An 18,986-nucleotide genomic window follows, 5' to 3' on the forward strand; every position below is an offset into this window, starting at 1 on the left:
ATACCTACCATCAAGTCTCCAGGCGAAACCCCTTTTGAGTTTTTGGTCGCCTTCGGACTTTTTTTTGAAATAGCTTGAAGTTACTTCCAACATTATGGTAGAACATGACAGTAATGTTTAAGTCGTTCGAAAAAGTAATTGTTTTAACGTAAAATATATCTGCAGAACGCTTCGACACAATGCATGTTGTTCGCTGAAAATATTAAAATCTAAGTATTGACTTTTAATATACTACCAATATACAATTGCTACGTCTTGTTATTCAAACAACAAGCAGAAGTTAACATAGAAACGAATTGTTTTCAGCAGTTAAAAACTCACATAGAGTCAGCAAAGGTTTGCAAATTTTGTGTTCAAGGAGATTCTATATTATATTATATTATATATAATAAAGGATCTCTTTGAACACAAAATTTGCTTTACATTATTAATATTAATTTAGCATAGATTGAATTAATTGACAGAGTAATTGTAGTTGATAAAAGGGTGTATATAGTAGCTCGTCCAGTATGCACATGCGTTTTATTCAAACAATTATTTATTATAAAAATAATCTTAATCAAAATAAACTTGATCAAATGAAAGATGCAAGACTTAATTAATTAAATATTAATGAAAATGGTTTGGAAATATTTTTAAATAATATGACATGTCATTGTTACTTTTTTTGACATTACACTGGTGCAGACGAAGCAACGCCTTAATTGGTGAACAAAAATAAATTATGTTTTTAATCTTAAATCATATTATTTCTATAATTATTAGGATATAGAAATGTGGTTTTACATTTTTTTTAATGCAGTTTGAGAAGTATAGTTTAGAGGGACGGATAGTCCCTATTTTATTTCCTTAGTTAAGAACAATATTTCTGTACATTTTTAGCTGATAAACGATGTATAAAAGCTCTAATACTTATGATATCGTGCTATAATCATTGTACTACTACCTTTAGTATTACACTGTCTCTTGTACGCGTAATGTGACCACTAGGATGTGATTATTAGGTGACTGTTGGTTCATTATTTAATTTTTTTTTTTTATATGTCTGTAATAAAATATTTTATATGCAACTCAACTGAAGGCAATTTCGTTGAGGTCAAAGAAAAAGGCCTAGCGAGTTTATTGAAAGCTAGCCAAATGCGTAACGATAATAAATTTGATAACATAAATTGTTCTGTTATTATGGTACATATTGAATCCAGTTCTGGCAAAATAGAAAAAAAAATGATTAGTACTAAATTTTTACTAACTAACAATAAAACGATAAAATATTGTTTTATCACGCACTAACTGGCTATGATTTAACATCTCCTCTGTTTCAGAAAGGAAAAAAAATGTATTAGATTATTAGGAAATTAAAAAGAATTAAGTACTATTATTTCCGTGTACAATAATCCCTTTTCTTCGCACAATGAAATAGCAAAATATGGAATTAAAAGTTTTCTATCTATCTATATATGGAGCACCACAGAACGACATATCTATAAACAAACATAGATATAATACTTTCATAAAATGCGGTACAAAAAATAAAATAATTTGGCGTCACTTCCTCCTACTGATGAAGCAATTACTTAGCATTCTTATAGAGTGTATTTTCAAGTTCAACTATGGTTAGGGAATATAAAAAATCCAGAACAAAAAAAAGAGATATATGTATAATGGCACGCACAGTTTTTAAATAATATATTTTCTCCCCTAACACGAATACGGCAACAACATTTACTAACACACACCCGGGCAGACGGATTTCACCTTATTAATATAAAAATAATTCGAACATGCTATTTAGCATAATGCATAAATACTTTTATTAATAAAATAAAACTACAGAACATTTTTTTTTTATTGACTTACAAAATCTTAGTAAAATTAATATCTAAATTATTAACATTTTTTTTCGTTCATATGACGCTCAATTTAAAACATAATACATCACGAATATCAAATGCAGATAATTTTATTTATTAAGGGAACTTTTAAAAATACTTTTAACTTCATTAATAGTTCTTAACGTCTTTGAAAAAATAAATTGATCAGTATTGATACAATTAGCATTATAGATTAATAATAATATTTACATCCAATAAAAATACACATGAAATACAAAAATAATGATTTTTTTTTAGGCAATTTAAATTAAATTAAAATATTACACATTACATTTATTAAAAATATTAGTTTCTTAGTAGATTACAAGTCTTTCTAATTTAAATAAAAATTAAGTCAAGGACACCTATCCGATTGTATACTATAAGCTTTTTACAAAATGAGGGAGAAAATATCTTGTAAGATTTAAAATATATAAAATGTTTAATATAGACAAAATAAAAGTGTATAAATATAAATGATGTTATTTAATTCATGATTTTTTACTTTAAAAAAGTACAAGATTCTTATATAAACTTAAACAATATAGTACTATGTCAAGGTCAAGCTTAAGTTAAAAGTAAAAATACTCATAAATAGTCTTATGCACAAATCAAATAAAAAAGGATGCAATTGTATTTTATAAATTATCCTTGTTGCGGTTGAATGATGTTAAACCAATGTTTTTGATCTTCTCCGTCCTCATCTTGTATTTGTATCTGTACAATTTGTACATTTTCACCGTTAATGGTGGCGTGTTCAAATGCAGCTGCATCACTCTCATTCAGTGTAATGTGACGAGTAGCTGGTACTATTAATTGTCGGTGTTCTTGGCCACCAACACTGACTGTTACCGTTTCCATATGGCTAACATCCACAACTTCAGTATCGTCGTTGTGATCCATGTTTAACATAGTGTGTACGTCTCCATGTTGATCAGTGGTTGTATACTGAATCTGAAAAAAATAGTTAAAACAATAACAGAAAATGTATGAACAAGCTATATATTTTTATCTAATATAATAAAAGTTTATTACTTGGTATTTGTTGTCAACTAGTATTTGTTCGACAGTATTTAAGTCGTTGCTCAAATCTTCTTGTTTGTTGGGTAGTAACATGTGTTCTTTCAATCCTCCCGCAAACATTTTTCTTTCTTCCTCAGTCATATCACGCTAAAATAAAAACATTTATTTTAACACAGTTATACATATTTTGTAAATTGGTAAATTATTACAGTCAAATATATAATATTTAGAATAAAATGTGATGTTTACCAATGCTGTTTGGTTCCCGTCTGCGTCTACGACCATTGCCATTTCCAATTCAGAATCTGTGCCAGCTATTTGGATATCTTCTTGAATTTCTTGTATTGTCACTGGACTAGATGCTAATCGAGGCTGATTTACAACAATGGTATCATTCAAATGACCGGCCTGAGTCATGTGGTTATATAGCAACGGTTTTCTCATAAACCCGGCACCACACACTAAACATTCATATGGTTTTTTGTCGCTATGTACAAAACGATGAGCGTTTCTGTTATCTCTGCTATTAAAAGCTTTCCCACAGACCTAGTACAAAATGAATAAATAAAAATAAATCCAGACCTACAATTTAAAAAAAAAATTTTTTTATTAAAATAAAAATTATATACTTCGCATAAATATGGTTTTTCACCAGTGTGAATACGAGCGTGCTTTTTAAAATGTTCGGGATAAATGAATGATGCTTGACAAACTTCACACTTAAAAGGTCGTTCACCCGTATGTGCAGCTTTCATATGATAGTCTAATAAACGACGTCTCTTGAATCCCTTGCCACAATCGGTGCATTTATAACGTTTGTCGTCATAGTGAGTAGCACGTTTATGAGATTGCAAGTTGCTTCGTTGGCTAAATGCATAAAACAACCAAAAGTTTAAGTTAGTTGTTTAAATTAATTAATATAGTGTCAAAAGATTGTACCTGAACGTAGCACCACAAAACTCACACTGGTACGGTTTTTCTCCAGTGTGTATACGTTCGTGATCTCTGATCTCAGCCTTTCTAGCAAAAGCTTTACCACACATCCGACATATAAATGGCTTATAACCGGTGTGCACAACATAGTGAACTTCTAAGTTACGAGCAGTACCAAAAGCTTTACCGCATTTTTGACACACATAGTTTTTAAGCCCGGAATGCGTTCTCTCATGATGGATGAGATTCTGTTCAGTAAGAAAGGCTTTACCGCAGTTGATGCAAGTAAAATTACGTTCACGATTTGTGTGCACTTTTTCATGTGCTTTAAATGTATATTTTGAAGTAAAGTCTTTGCCGCATATTTCACAACGGTATGGACGGACACCAGTGTGTGTATTATTGTGTTCTTCTAATGTGTTCCGTGATCTATTAAAAAATATATACATATATATGACATATAATTCTCCAATTCTACACTTTTATCCAACATAAATGTTATTTAATACTTACGCAAATTGCCGTCCACATGTTTCACACGTATGATTTTTAGATTGTGGCATATGCATTTTTTTGTGCACCCTAAACATGCGTACATTGTTAAAAACTCTGCTGCAAATATCACAAACGAAATTGCCGTCCTCGCTATTGGCATGATTTTCTAAATGTGTCATCAATTCTGGTCTGCAAATAAAATCAGTTAAATAATTTAATTATGACATCTAAATTAAGAACAATTTTATTTTGTAACTAATAGAGGAAAAAAGTTGTATACATATACATATTATTTAATAATTTATGATTCTATTGTTGAACATTAATTATTTACATTTAGGTAGTTCAATAACAAGGAAGTAGCATTTTATTTACTTATTATACAAATAAAAAACTAAAGCTAAACTGTTAGAAGCAAAGGCAATAATACAATAAGAAAAAATAACATTAAATTTTTTATGTATTCTGATGAACCATGTTTTGCACAAAAGTGGCAACAGATTCTGTGAATAAAACTTCTCAGATATTTTATATTAACAGCCAAAAAGGAAACTATTTTAGGTTTATTACATTTCTTAATTTTGTTATACCTTTTTAAAAATTCTTGTCCACAAATATCACAAATAAAAAGTTTTATTTGATGCACATTTTTAGCGTGAAGAACAATGCCTCTAGCATCTGATGTGAATTTATTTTCTACGCTACACAACAAGCATGTGTAAACTTCACCGTCATGATGAACCAACTAAAATACAAAAAAAAAAACAACTCAATAAGTATAATTTATGTAATTTTACAATTTATTAAATGAAAAATTATTTTATCAGATCATACCATTTGTGGTATAAGAATTTCTGGAGCTTTTTTTTTCATAGCATTTTTAGATACTTTTGGTTTTTTGGGGCTACTTGTTCCACTATTTTTCCCTTCTCCACTTTCTTCATAATCTGAATCATCTTCATCTAGCAATGTACTGTCATCTAATTCTTCATCTTCAAGATTTTCTAATTCTGGATGAACTGCTTCTTGTTTAATATCGCTAGGTGGAATCAATTTTTCAGAATGATTTTCTTCAATGCCATTGGTTACAGATTCTTCATTGTCTTTATCATCGTCTTCTAACATTTCGATTAAATTCTCTACTGATGAAGTTTTTTGTTTCTCCAAATTTGTATTTATAATGTCTTCTTGAACGGATTCAGCATTTGCTACTGATGTATCCACGGGCTCTTCTTTTATTTTAGGACGTCTCCCACGTTTCTTAACTGGTTTAGGAGTATCTGCTTCTTGTTCAACATCAATAGTTTCAATTGTATGGACATCCATACCTTCTGATTTACTCCTAAAACAAGAAATACGAGTTAAAAGATTAAATAAACTCAAATATATTATTCAAATACATTACTTGAGAGTACGCTGATACTGTGTAGTTAGCTCCAACTTGATATCTGCTAATCTATCTTCAAGATCATCCACTTCATTTAGAGATTTAAAACACCGACGACACACAACAATGGAGTGGACATCTTCAGAAGATAGAGTTATTCCTAAAACGCCATCTATCACTTTAACAACAGTACGGTCTGATGACGTTACCCGGTGTTGAAATATCGAAATAGCATTTCGAGCTGATACTCCAGTACTGCCATCACAAATCAAACATGTATTGGACGTAGCAGTTGATGACCTTTCTTGGTCTGGATCGGCAGCCATTTCAACTTCAAATAGTTAGTTTAACTATTTAAAAATAAAACACATTTCTTAAATTATTTGGAATAAATTATATTTTTAAATAATAGATATCAATTTGTTAACTACAAAATAATTATAAATCTTGTTAGGACTTATCTTGTCATGGTTATTTAGATATAGTTAAAAATAAGTAGCATTGTAATTTGTAATACTACGTGAAAGTATGAATGGGACTGGACTGGAGAGTAGGTAAACAAATGCTATTTTTTTTAAATTTTGATGTTGCCATTGAATTAGCCACTGGACCAGGGACTGTATCATATGTCATTTGAAACAGTGATTTGAGTAGTGTGCATAGACAAAATTTTAGTTTAGAATTAAGAATGTTACCTAACCACATTTCTTACTTGGCCCTTAGTAATTATCATATCTAAATACCAGATGGCAAACAATATAAGCTGAAAATCACTCCAGCCTTTATAAACTCCCAGGCATAATAATTATATTCTATACATAAAAGTAGGCACTAAACAGCAAATCATGTTCTAGACTTCAACTTTGATTAAAAAGAATTCAATCCAAGAGGTTTCTGATAGTGAAAAGTATAATTTATTATTATTTAATTCATTACTTAACAAAGCAGGATTGTGTTATAATTTGTTAACGATATAATTGGAGATATGAATTGAAGAGTAAAGTTTAAAAGGGAAATAAAGTAAGAGAATTTAAATTTGAAAAATATAGGTAGGAGTAACAATTTTATATAATATATTCTTTATTACATTATTTCGTTAAAAATACAAATTTTCAAGGAGTGTCTAAGAAATATATATATAAAGCAATTATTTCATCATAGGAAGCTAAGCTGCTAATGTTCTTTATTAAATAAAACCAACAAATGTATGGAAAATTGCAAAATAAATTTATTTGAATTATAGTAAATGTAAAAATGCTAATGACTCCTTTTTAAATTCGGAATTGGCATTGATGACTATCGAAACACACATCAATACGTTTTGTTTACACTCCATCCAAATGAGATTGTGCCAAAACTAAGGACGTTATTAACCCCTTCCTCTTTCATATACATCACACGCACGGTTTACTATCCATGAATTACATGTAATAACAAACAATTAAAACAATACCAAACAGGCATTTTAAGGAAAAAAGTATTATATTTGATTAAGCCTTCGCGAAATAAATAAAAAAACTTGGTTAAAAAAATCTGAAATATTGTTTTGGTTTAATTTAAAATAAAACCTTGTTGCTTGTACTTGAAAACATGAAGGAAACAACATTTACTTGGTTAGTTGTTTTTTTAATGAAATAATATCGAGGGAACTTCTCGATAAAGGATATTGTTATAATAAATTCGAACATTCAGTTATGTTAGCAGGAATCGGATATTATAAATCTAACAATAAATTATAGTTAGACAACAAGTTGCTATACAACATTCTATCGTGAACCGACAATAGTCAGAAGTCCCCACGATATTCTTATGGCGTTTGCATAGATAAATGCAACGGGCTCGGTTTACAGCTTCGGCGTAGAAAATCTTCCGGATGAAACCGAAACGGTCAACCGGTTGCGACAAAGAAGTCGGCGGAAAGCTACAGCTACGGACGGCCAAAACCACCGGAGACCACCGAAAAATGGACAACCTGTATTCTTCAAACCAAAGTTGCCAATATGAAAAAATATTCCCTACAGCATTGTCGTCCCAGTGTTGGCCGCCGTATGACCCCATACCAACCAAAATGCAAGCGGTCTACGATAACGTGTTGCCGACAAAAATGTGTACTCACCTCTATCGTGGTCGCGACGGCGATGTAAACACAGGAAGTAAAATAAAATCGTCCAACTTTCACGGCAAACCTAACGACATTAATACCGAACAATACTACAGGCGGTCGGCCATTTTAGGTTCGGTTTTATGCGGTTGCTGGCTGGCGGCGATCCGTTTGCCGCCGTCGCCGTTATTGTGCGTTTGTGCGCTCCCGGGTTGGGCGGAGCGCGGGGCCACAACAACAGCACCGCCGTTGTGATAACACAATACCGTGATAACGGTGTTTTCACTGTTCCATGAAATGCGAGGAAATTTGTTTGCACGTTCGTAAAATTCACTGCCTGGATTTAGACTTCCGCGTAGATATTTGCCGACAACAATACCCGAAATAGTGCAATACCTCTGTCGGATGCATGCAGTCTTTTTTCAAGCACTTGGCCGTACCGTTTTGTCGCCATCACACATCCAGGTACGTCCACATCGGCGCTCGATCACATGCATTCCAATACAGTGTACTATTTCAATCGGGTGTCTTTCAAATTCAGCGGCCGTGCCTCGACGATAGTATGTCGCGATAAGTGCCCATTTAGGTGGTCTAGCGACAAAACTTTACAACCCTATACCCGCCCAATCGTTTGCCTGGTCAGTTGGTGATTTTGTGCTTCGACGCAGGCTATAACTGACAAAGGCTTTGTCAGAAATTCTTCGTGTGTACACTGATGAAAAACTTTTCAAAATTCCATCATTATTTTGTACAGTTTATCATTTTGGGCATTAATTACTAGACACTAAAAAAACACTGTTAACTGGGTATCAATAAACTTCCAAGATAGCTTATTAAGTTTGAACTTTCACAACAATAATTGTTTGATCCATTGACAAGTGTATTTTCATTATATTTGGAGTAGAATATTACAAATAATTACCAAGCTAAATATATTTGTTCTTTTCTGATATGACTATGTATAAATATTTAAACTAATTTTTTTTTTGAAATTGAAATTGTTTAAACTTTTATATCTAGAAATTACATATTTTGAGATTCACATTTTGATAATGAGTTTATTTTTCATTAACTAATTAGATAATGTATGTAATTTTTCAGATTTCACACAAAATAAACTTAGAATTATGTCTGGCACTGTAAACTTCATGGTCAAAGATCCTTGTGGAAATTCTCAAGTGATTCATTTGCCAACTGGTAATCGTATAGTTGTAAATGGGGGTTATGGCACTACACCTGCTCTAAAAGATCTTCTTGAAAAAAAACAACAGAAACCAATAAGGAAAATTGTACGAATGGCTGAATCCAAAGAAAATAATACAGAAATCATCACAGTATCACCAGATTTCTTTGACGATAGTTCATCAGAAGTTAAAAATGAAATTATGTCGGATTTTAGTGATGATTATTTAGAAGTCCATAATGAGTACAAAGAAGATCCTGAAGTAATAGTAGTGTGTGGTGATGACTTAAATCAGACGAGTGATAGTGATTTGGAATTCATGGAAGATACTAAAGAAACTGGAGATCCCATGAAAACTAAATTCCATAATGATATTAACTCGTCAGATGTTGTAGTACGAACAGATATTTTGAATGATCTGTTAGAAGGTCGTGTGACTAAAACTACAAAAAAACTTTTGGAGTCTACTAAGATTTCTTACCTTCCTATGCAATTGACTCAAAGTGATTTCCGCTCTACATATTCTAATGATAAAAGTCCATTTAAAGTTAGACCTATTAAAGCCAACAAAGGCTTAAGACATTTTTCCAAAAGAGTGTGTGATAAAGTAAAAACAAAAATGGTCACAACTTATAAAGAAGTAGCTGATGAATTAGTAGCTGAATGTGTAGGTAACACTGACAGTCCAACATTTTTATATGATCAAAAAAACATAAGACGTCGTGTGTATGATGCCTTAAATGTATTAATGGCTTTGGACATTATAACAAAGAACAAAAAAGATATAACCTGGAAAGGCTTACCGAGTGGATCTTTACAAAATAGTGTTTATCTTGTTCAAGAAAAAGAAAACCGTCTTAATAGTGTAAAAAGAAAACTTTTAGCATTGCAAGAAATAATCATGCAAGAAGTTGCTATCAAACGATTAGTTCAACGAAACCAAAATATGGAAAACGAATTTGGGCCACCTCCAAGTAATACATACGTTAATCTCCCTTTTATGGCGATAAGCTCAAATGAAGATACGAATGTAGAAGTAGAAATCTCAGAAGATCAGAAACAGTACGAGTTGAGTTTTAATGACAAGTTCAGTGTAGTTGACGACACAGAGTTATTAAAGTCAATGGGATTTACTTTAGGATTAGATCAAGGTCAAGTAAACGATGACGATTTAAATACTTTAAAAAAATTAGTACCTCAGGCCTTTGAAAAACATATAGTTATGATGGCGACCAAAAATGGAGAGATGTTTAATGATATTTGTAAAGAGTTTGATGAAAAGATGAAATCGGCTGAAATTGAACAGTCTTCTTTACGACCTAACATTATCAGTAGAAGAAGAAGTAAAAGATTATGAATATCATTTAAAATATTTTTACCTATATTGTTATTGTTACAACAATTGTACAAAAGTTCTCGATAACTATTTTTCATGTTTATAGTTTAAGTTTGTACATCTTTGTAAATACTTAACAAAATGTTAATTAGTTGTAATAATTTGTTTTAGTTCTACTTCAAACAAATAACAAAGAGTGTTAAATAAAATTAAAAAGAAGTATGACTATGATTCTAGATATCTTATTTATGATACTTCTCAACCATAAGTATCTATTTGGTCCAGAATTCTTTCTTAGGTTAAAGTCCAATGTTGTAATACTTCTTGAGAACTGCCACAGTATTTGTAAGTTATCCTATTCTCAAAGATGTTATCATCATTACTATAATATCAAACTTCCATTTATGCCGAGTTCCTCGCCCTCTTAAAAATGTCCATCTCGTGTTAACTTATCAGGATCAGTAGATAGTTTGAGCGACCCACTTGCCTCATTATTTTAGCAACATAGTTAGCCAAATTGTAGGATGTTAAAAGATTGGACTATCATTTGTAAGCATAATATGTAATTATATCTAGAGCTGTACAATAGCATTTTTTTCCGATCTATTGTGAAATTATGTACCTAGTTTATAGTCCAAAAATCAGCTAAATAATTTTTTATATATTATACTTATCAATTAAGTTATTGATTTTTCAGTTATTTGAATTGCTAAAAGTAAAGCCTCCAAAAGTCGATTAGTATTAATTATTTACAAATCTATTTCGGATGCAATTCTAGGTAATGGACAATCATAATATAATTGGGTAATTGACCATACTTCAACTATACTTGGTTAGTTTTGGATTAAGGGAAGTTTTGATAGATTTTTTTACTCGAGGAATTAATCAAAATGGTTGATCTATATAAAGTTTGATAAATTAAAAAAAAATCACAATCCTAATTATATAAATTTACTAATCAAAATTATTTTTATATGACCATAATATTTAACTTTAGATTTTACCAAAATACATAAAATATTTTTTATCATAATTTTAATAATTTAATATATTGTATAATGTACTTAAGCATGCCCCACTTATTTTAGACAAATTGTGCTCCTGAAGGTTGTACTTATATGGGGACAAACTACCTCTGTTAGGGTATCTGCAAGAATTAAACTAAGTACAGCTGTCTCACAAGATGAAAAAGTGTATTTACAAGGCTCAAGTATTCCAAAGTATTCACATAGTATAATATATTAACAAACAATAAGACTTGCTTAACAGCTAAAGTTTTAAATAAAACTAAATACTATAATTCATCATTGGATTAACTATTAAATTGTACACCTTTTTCTTCTAATATTTGTTTTTGAATATCTAGAGCTTTATCTTTAAACTTTTGAGCTAGTTCTAAATCAACGGGTACCCCGTCTCCTTTTTTATAGGCTACCGATGCATTAACACACGCTCTAATGTCATTATGTTCACAAGCTTTTTCCGAAAACTCTAAAAATTTGATTTTATTAGGCTTCAGGCCAATTTCGTCATAACCATTGTAATGAATTGTGCTGGCTACATAACATGCCTCCGCATGACGGTTATTGCATGCTTTTTCCAAATATTGAAGACCCTAAAACAATAACCATTTTTGCTATGACTTTTTTGGTGTGATAAAGAAAATTAAATATTGTGAAATATTAAAATATACATTGGCTGTTGAAAAAATCACAATAGCAAAAAAATTATTCACCACTGTATTTTCAACTATAAATCTAACAACTTACCTCTAGTATGCTCTTTGTTCTTTCTTCTATATTTGGAATAAGGTTGCTATGGTAATTTAATTTCATACCAGCGGCAAAACAACCATCTGACCAATTATGATCACAGCCTTTTTTTAGATATTTGATCATCTAAAATACAATTTTTTTTATTAATTCGGATTAATTGCTGGACAGTAATCATTCATATAATATATTTGTAAAAAAGAAAAAATTACAATTATAGTATTTACAACAGATATGTGAAGGCCTTGAATACTAGATTTAAAAAAAATGTGTTAATGGAAAATAAAAGAATATACCTAATTTTATTTTTAAATATTCAAACAATTTTAACTTGGTTACTATATAAAAGTATTTTCAATTCTAAGTTTTGATTTAGTGTAATTTAAATAACAGAAATTGTATTTAAATAATATTATTAAAACTCAAATGAATTAGGATTCAGGTTAAATGTTTTTTCTCACTCTACAGGACTACATAATTACATAATTGCTTTTATAACAAAATATCAACTATTCGAACTATAGTTTAGTAAATAATAGCTATCATTATTTCAAGTCTTATAAATAACTTTATTAATAACATTATTATATTAGATTATTGATTATATACTTCAGGCAGAACTGGTTTTAAATTTTTCAAATTTGTTTTCTCCAAATATGAAGCATATTTATAACAGCTACGACCAAAATGCCGTTCATCACAATTTTGTTTATAAATTTTGGCGGCTTTGTCTGGATTATTTTCGATAGCTTCTAGATAGTCTCCAAGCAATTGACATACTATTTTATAACAAAGAGATCACAATTATGTTAAAAAATATATATAGCTGGTAATTTCACAAATAAATGTACTTTGAGGATCCTTTTCACTAAAGCAACCAAACCTGTATTCAATTCCTATATTCTTTATATATTCTTTCACATCTTCTTCTTTTTTAAAATTGTAAGACATTTTAAAATAAGCTAAAAATACCTATATCGTAAAAATGTTTTATACAATTTAAAAATTGACAGAACGAAAGTTTCTGAAGTTTTTCGAACTGAAGGTGTAAAAAATAAAAATAATTATTTGATTAGTTTTTAAAATTTTATAATCAATGGTTTTATCAATGGATTTGAAAAAAAAAATGGTTTTATGTTACTTTTAAAGGATATAACTATAAAAAAAAAGTACTACCGCTGTTATCTATTCAAGTTGGCGCACGAAGCCTTATCAATTGATCATGTGTAGATTATAGCGACCACGGTTATAACCATGATTGGCCCTAACCTAAAAAGAAAAATTATTAGTTAAATGTTTTTATCATTAAAACCACCAATATACTTTATCAGTTATAACTAAACATTATCATCATAAGTCATACCACACTCCACAGTCACTCCACTTTTGACTCTACTTCTCACTAATTAGCTTCATCACGTGATGGGCTCTTTAACTCTTGAATCTCGATTATGGTTCAATTATTCAAATTTCATTGTGCTTTAATTTGGATGAACCAACTTTGTCATAACATTTAACTCTCAAATCAAATTTATTGAAAATGACTGGTGAGTATTGATTTGGATTATCATATTACACTTTTTCGTAAATAGACAAAATATTAAACTTTAAATTCATAATGGAAATCTCCAATGTTCAAATAATAATTTCTTAGCTCTGTCAGCTACCCCCCAAGTTTATTTTATCCTTTGTTGCCAGAAACTCCCGGTCACACCATGGTAGCGAAGAAGAAAGATTGCATGTTCAACACGATCAATGAATGTGAAGTGGAAGACATTACTCTTGAATTTTTCTACAAGCCTCATACTATTACTCTTTTAATATTATCTATTGCTGCTGTTTTAGTAATATGTTTCATTCGGGATGATAACTCTATAGATGATAATATTTGGGCAGGTATTTGGTGTGTGATATTTTTCTTGCTCATCGTATCATTGTTGGCATTTCCTAATGGACCTTTTGTAAGACCACATCCAGCAGTCTGGCGTATGGTATTTGGATTAAGTGTACTTTACTCACTAACATTACTTTTTTTACTGTTTCAAAAATATGAAACAATCAAAGGAATGATATTATGGCTTGACCCAAATTTAAAAGACTTTCGAATTGATATGGACAAGGAATATGGCGTAAACTGTTCTGATATAAATGTCGAGAAATTTTGGGCACACTTGGATGTTTTTGCTGGTGCTCATTTTTTTGGATGGGTTTGCAAAGCAATCCTAGTTAGACACTATGGAATCTTATGGTCAATGAGTATAATGTGGGAAATAACAGAAGTGACATTCTCTCATTTGTTACCTAATTTTAAAGAATGCTGGTGGGACGCCTGGGTATTGGATGTACTACTTTGCAATGGCATTGGCATATGGGTTGGCATGAGAATATGTAAAATGTTAGAAATGAGAAATTACAATTGGCCTGGTATTAAAGAAATTGATTCAACTGGTGGTAAAATCAAACGAGCAGCACTGCAATTCACACCAGCCAGTTGGACGCCTGTACGATGGCTTGATCCAAGTTCATCTTATATGCGAATTTTTGCAGTTTGTCAAATGGTTATAATGTGGCAAGTTTCTGAACTGAATACATTTTTCTTAAAGCACTTATTTGAAATGCCACCTTCACATCCCATTGTCGGTTTCAGACTTCTGTTTTTAAGCATTGTTGTTGCTCCATCTACACGACAATATTATACATATGTAACTGATCCTAATTGCAAAAGACTTGGGACACAATGTTGGGTCTATACAGTCATAATGATAACTGAACTATTATTGTGTATAAAAAATGGAAAAGAGTTATTTCAACAAACTGAAATTATAAACATTTCTCTATGGTTTGTGATCATGTTATTTTTCTCCGTTATAAGTGTATTGGGTTTCTGGCAGGCAGATTGGCTGACGGGAAAAAAATTGGATTCTGAAACAGTACAGACTGCAACTATAGATGATAATAATTGCGAAGATCAACATATAGCCACCAAGAGCAAATCTGATTAAATATATACCATGTAAAAAATTGTTTGCCTACTAGAGTTACTTAGTGGAAGCCAAATAGTGCACAAATATGTTTAATAACATATTAAAATACCTTTAACTATAAATTATTTGACTATCCTTTCTTGAAAATAATTATTAAGGCAATATTTATTTTTGGGACTTAGAATTATTATTCCTTTAGAACTAGTGTACATTATTATTATACAGTATACTGTTATTAGTTATTTAATAATGTATAGATAAAAGACTTTTATTTAAACCTAGTCACCTTAATGTATTCATTATGATTTAAAATAATAATATTCTCTTAAACATGTTTCAGAGTTGGATACATTATGAATCTTTATTGTGATATAAGTTATAAATGATTAAATAATTAAATTTGTTGTGTTGACCACACAATTGAAACAAATTACCATTAATTGTCAATACCAAAAATTATTGTTTTATTTCTTTAATATTTAAAACATAATTGTATTGTTTACATAATGATCTTATAAGTATAATACAGGTACATTAGTACCTCAAAACTGTGCGTATCTCGCATGTTCAAATTAGGTTATTATTAAATATAATATAATATGTACTATTCTGTAAATTTAAATCATTATTACGAATACATTAAACTAAACTACAAAATTCATTTAAAGTTATCTGTTTTTATTTTTTTGACAATGATTATGGAAGAAAATGATTATGTTTTTTTAGACTTATATTATATTCGATCCAGTGGTTTTTTAACTACTCAAGTATTATGTAAAATGTTATGCAAACAAGTAGTTCAAACACAAGAAAACAATTAATTAAAAACCACTATTATAAAACCAATACCTTTCAGCTCCTCATCAGAGCTAAATTTTGACAAATAAATTAAAAAACCATAAAACTGATATTGATGATTTCCTCGTTTTCGTATTAAAGAAAAAAATATAAATGCCGTTATATAGAATTATGCCTGTTTTATTTTTACATATGGACATTTTTTACACAACTTTGTTCAAACATTGTTCATAATTTACATTGTATAAATATTTATATTTCAAAGTTAAATATACAGCCAATCCTTCTGTTTAAGTTTCGAGTTCTGTCATAGCTTTTTTTAGCCAATCTACATAATAAGATACTCTCGTATAGACACCCGGCCTATTTTTTTTGCCACATCCATCACCCCAAGATACAACGCCTGTCAATACAAACCGCCCTAAAAACAAAAATAATTTCTAGAGGTTTTAATGGAAAGTCATTTTTCTACTCACCATTAACTTGACAAGCCAGTGGTCCTCCTGAGTCACCTCCGCAAGCATCCACTCCGCCTTCCAGGCTACCAGCACATAACATGCTATCTAATATGAACTGATGTCGACCTCCATAAATGTCTTCGTGTCGGCATGTTTCTAGATCAAGTAATGGCACAGATGCTGCTTGTAACACTTTAGGCAAACTAGTAGTGTCATCCTCTAAAAAAAAAAAAAGTATTTAAGCAAAGAGGTGTTTTTCTTTAGAAAAACAGTTATATTATTTGAAAAATATAGTACAAATGTTGAGCTTAAGCCAATTACCCAGTTAAACTTGTTGCCAAATCTTGACAGAAAATTAAATTGTAACTACGCTTTTATAATAGAAGAAGGTATCGACTCACGTTTTTGTGCACCCCAGCCCGTTACTGTGCACCAGTCGGCTTCATTTGATTTTGTATAATGTTCGGGTAAACATATTGGTTTTATGTACGAGTCAAATCTCACTCCTTGCCTGTTAGCCGAGTACAATTTCAAAATCGCTATGTCGTGGCTGTGTGGTCCATCTATAGTTAATGTAATTTAAAACCACAGTAATTAAAAGTCTTGTCTAATCATAAAAATGTTTGTATGAAAAAGTGTGTAGGTAAAAAAAAACAAGTTTAGTTTTGATATTGTTAATAAGAGAAAAACTTTAACTAGGTTCTCAGTCGATTTTTTTAGAAAACTTAAATTTTACCTTAAATGCAAGCATTTTTTAAAAAGTAAAAAAATGTCAGAATTAAAATACAAATTGTGAATGTTGGATAATAATATTTAAAAAAAGCCGACGACGGATGAGAGGACCTAAATAAAGTTCTCATTATTTAAGTATGTAAAAATAAATATTCTACAATTATTATTTAGTTAATAATAGAGGATATGCGTAGATATGTTTAGATGAAAAAAAAAATTGTTTAAATCGCTGTCAAGGATGCTGTTGATAGTCCGAAAAATAAATTAACTACCAAAAAACAGTCCTAATTGCTGAACTAATAATTATACATCACAGTTAAAACCCTTTCAATTAAGATTAATTTATTCTAGTCTAATTTAAGTTTTTATTTTTTGATACTGTTTTAACGGTTTGTAAATATAAGTTAAAGGCAGGCCTTATAGCGTAGGATGTAGGTACTAAATACCTACCTTTTCTGAAATTTGGATGGACTAAAATCTTTTGTATTCTGTAGATTTTTTCGTGTTTATCATTTTTAGCTAAATTATGTTTCCCGACAATTATGCGCAAATGAGATTTTTTTAAATTTCTTAAACAATGAGCCGCTGTTAGAGCTATTGTTTCAGATACTAGTGCTCCTCCGCAATGGTGTTCCCATCCTCCTAAATATGCTTGTAACTCTACCTATAAAATAATCATAATTAAAATCATGATGCCAAGAAAAAAATATAATACATGGTGTATAATAAATATATATTTATGTACACACATTTGTAAAAATAATGTGTGTTAACTATTTAGTGTAAAGTAATTGTTACATACTTGCCAAGGGTACGCTCCGTAAGGAGTTGAATACCCACCAATGATTTTTGACTGTGGCCATCTGCGATAATTTAAATGGTGATTTACCGCCCTTGTTCCACATACTTCTACATAATCTAAAAAAAGACACAATAGCACTTTATTTTCACAACATTCAATACACTTGTTTAATTATTAATAACTGTTATGTTAAATATTTAATTGTTTTTTGTTTCAAATAGTATTTCAATATGTTTGTCCCCTATATAATTAAATCAAACATATAGAAAAACTATTTAAACCATACAATTAAAACAAAACAAAATATATATATATATATATATATTAACAATATTATAATAAAGTATTTTCATGCAAAAAAAAAAAAAAAAAAAATCCAAGAAATGTAGTTATTGTTGACTATGTGACACAAATATTGACAACTGATGATAAAATGTACATACTAGTGTTTTTATATAATTACATTTAGTACCTAGCTGCATAATCATTAATTGTGAAATCCATTGTCCTAATTTTCACTTCAGCCCACATGTTGTGCATTTTATTTGTTGTACTCATTTGTTTTCATAATCAGTGACTAATTACAAGTACATTTACATTTAAATTTGACCTTAAATTAATTTCCATTTTATAATTTTATCCAAATGCTTTTCAGCTTCACAACACACGAGCGAGCTCAATTTAGTGTTGCAACATTTATGCAATGGTAATACTAATTATATTAGTCATGAAAAACTCAAAGATCTGACAAGTCAAATACTGAATGAAGTGCTAGATCAAGACAGTGTGTTAGGAGATTTACCTAATAATGTCACTTTGGACGAAGTCGCTTTGCAAATAGCCGTACATCATGGACAAGCAATAACTGTTTATCTGGAACGGTTTGATGGCATTGTTGTACCAATTGTCGTAAGTTTACTAAAACTCAATAATTTTTGAGCTATTATAATTACATTGTATGTTTGGTATAAAGGTACAGCAAAAAAAGGCAAAAGTTTCGGATCTGAAAAAAAGCATCGAACGTAAAATGTCATTGCACTTGCAAAGATCTGGCGACAAAACTACAATAAGCTGGCGACGGATTTGGAAAACATATTGGTTAAGTTGTGAA

At 30.2% G+C, this 18,986-nt stretch overlaps 5 protein-coding genes across 5 annotated transcripts; 2 read left to right on the forward strand and 3 right to left on the reverse strand.

The window, feature by feature from the left end:
• Positions 1-2,208: 2,208 nt before the first annotated feature.
• On the reverse strand, positions 2,209-8,009 carry LOC126845846 (zinc finger protein 878-like). Its single transcript, XM_050584833.1, has 10 exons — positions 7,826-8,009; positions 5,728-6,059; positions 5,157-5,664; positions 4,913-5,067; positions 4,341-4,511; positions 3,834-4,256; positions 3,524-3,761; positions 3,144-3,440; positions 2,907-3,041; positions 2,209-2,825 (listed from the first exon to the last, which is right to left on the reverse strand). The coding sequence occupies exons 2-10, from the start codon at positions 6,033-6,035 to the stop codon at positions 2,517-2,519; spliced, it is 2,544 nt and encodes an 847-aa protein (XP_050440790.1). The 5' UTR covers positions 6,036-6,059; positions 7,826-8,009; the 3' UTR covers positions 2,209-2,516.
• LOC126845847 (transcription factor Dp-1-like) lies at positions 7,959-10,519 on the forward strand. The gene is made up of 2 exons (XM_050584834.1): positions 7,959-8,275; positions 8,912-10,519. Exon 2 carries the CDS (start codon positions 8,938-8,940, stop codon positions 10,348-10,350), a length of 1,413 nt encoding a protein of 470 aa, XP_050440791.1. The 5' UTR covers positions 7,959-8,275; positions 8,912-8,937; the 3' UTR covers positions 10,351-10,519.
• Positions 10,520-11,505: 986 nt separating this feature from the next.
• LOC126845853 (cytochrome c oxidase assembly factor 7 homolog) lies at positions 11,506-13,253 on the reverse strand. Its single transcript, XM_050584843.1, has 4 exons — positions 12,953-13,253; positions 12,711-12,880; positions 12,099-12,227; positions 11,506-11,944 (listed from the first exon to the last, which is right to left on the reverse strand). The coding sequence occupies exons 1-4, from the start codon at positions 13,050-13,052 to the stop codon at positions 11,642-11,644; spliced, it is 702 nt and encodes a 233-aa protein (XP_050440800.1). The 5' UTR covers positions 13,053-13,253; the 3' UTR covers positions 11,506-11,641.
• Positions 13,254-13,445: 192 nt separating this feature from the next.
• Positions 13,446-15,752, forward strand: LOC126845848 (phosphatidylserine synthase). The gene is made up of 2 exons (XM_050584835.1): positions 13,446-13,648; positions 13,800-15,752. The coding sequence occupies exons 1-2, from the start codon at positions 13,642-13,644 to the stop codon at positions 15,101-15,103; spliced, it is 1,311 nt and encodes a 436-aa protein (XP_050440792.1). The 5' UTR covers positions 13,446-13,641; the 3' UTR covers positions 15,104-15,752.
• Positions 15,753-16,049: 297 nt separating this feature from the next.
• LOC126845852 (prostasin-like) lies at positions 16,050-18,542 on the reverse strand. The gene is made up of 6 exons (XM_050584842.1): positions 18,348-18,542; positions 17,876-17,991; positions 17,524-17,737; positions 16,743-16,904; positions 16,360-16,560; positions 16,050-16,304 (listed from the first exon to the last, which is right to left on the reverse strand). Exons 1-6 carry the CDS (start codon positions 18,361-18,363, stop codon positions 16,174-16,176), a joined length of 840 nt encoding a protein of 279 aa, XP_050440799.1. The 5' UTR covers positions 18,364-18,542; the 3' UTR covers positions 16,050-16,173.
• Between the last annotated feature and the right edge of the window lie 444 nt (positions 18,543-18,986).

Source organism: Adelges cooleyi, unplaced genomic scaffold (assembly GCF_023614345.1).
Source record: "Adelges cooleyi isolate 19-005CV unplaced genomic scaffold, UGA_ACOO_1.1 ACOO_flye_CR_arks_rails_tigmint_CR_PRNA_8, whole genome shotgun sequence".
Classification (NCBI taxonomy): Eukaryota; Metazoa; Arthropoda; class Insecta; order Hemiptera; family Adelgidae; genus Adelges; species Adelges cooleyi.

What these genes read in the sequence shown, in the direction of transcription:
- LOC126845846 (XM_050584833.1), bottom strand. Translation starts at nt 6,035, where the DNA reads ATGGCTGCCGATCCAGACCAAGAAAGGTCATCAACTGCTACGTCCAAT. An exon ending in ACATGTGGACGGCAATTTGC is followed by an intron (nt 4,257 to 4,340) that starts GTAAGTATTAAA and finishes ATTTTTTAATAG; the next exon opens with ATCACGGAACACATTAGAAG. An exon ending in TAGTTGACAACAAATACCAA is followed by an intron (nt 2,826 to 2,906) that starts GTAATAAACTTT and finishes TATTTTTTTCAG; the next exon opens with ATTCAGTATACAACCACTGA.
- LOC126845847 (XM_050584834.1), top strand. Translation starts at nt 8,938, where the DNA reads ATGTCTGGCACTGTAAACTTCATGGTCAAAGATCCTTGTGGAAATTCT.
- LOC126845853 (XM_050584843.1), bottom strand. Translation starts at nt 13,052, where the DNA reads ATGTCTTACAATTTTAAAAAAGAAGAAGATGTGAAAGAATATATAAAG. An exon ending in TAGTGAAAAGGATCCTCAAA is followed by an intron (nt 12,881 to 12,952) that starts GTACATTTATTT and finishes GTTATAAAATAG; the next exon opens with TATGTCAATTGCTTGGAGAC. An exon ending in TAAAACCAGTTCTGCCTGAA is followed by an intron (nt 12,228 to 12,710) that starts GTATATAATCAA and finishes ATTGTATTTTAG; the next exon opens with ATGATCAAATATCTAAAAAA.
- LOC126845852 (XM_050584842.1), bottom strand. An exon ending in ACGGAGCGTACCCTTGGCAA is followed by an intron (nt 17,738 to 17,875) that starts GTATGTAACAAT and finishes ATTATTTTATAG; the next exon opens with GTAGAGTTACAAGCATATTT. An exon ending in ACTGGCTTGTCAAGTTAATG is followed by an intron (nt 16,305 to 16,359) that starts GTGAGTAGAAAA and finishes TTTTGTTTTTAG; the next exon opens with GGCGGTTTGTATTGACAGGC.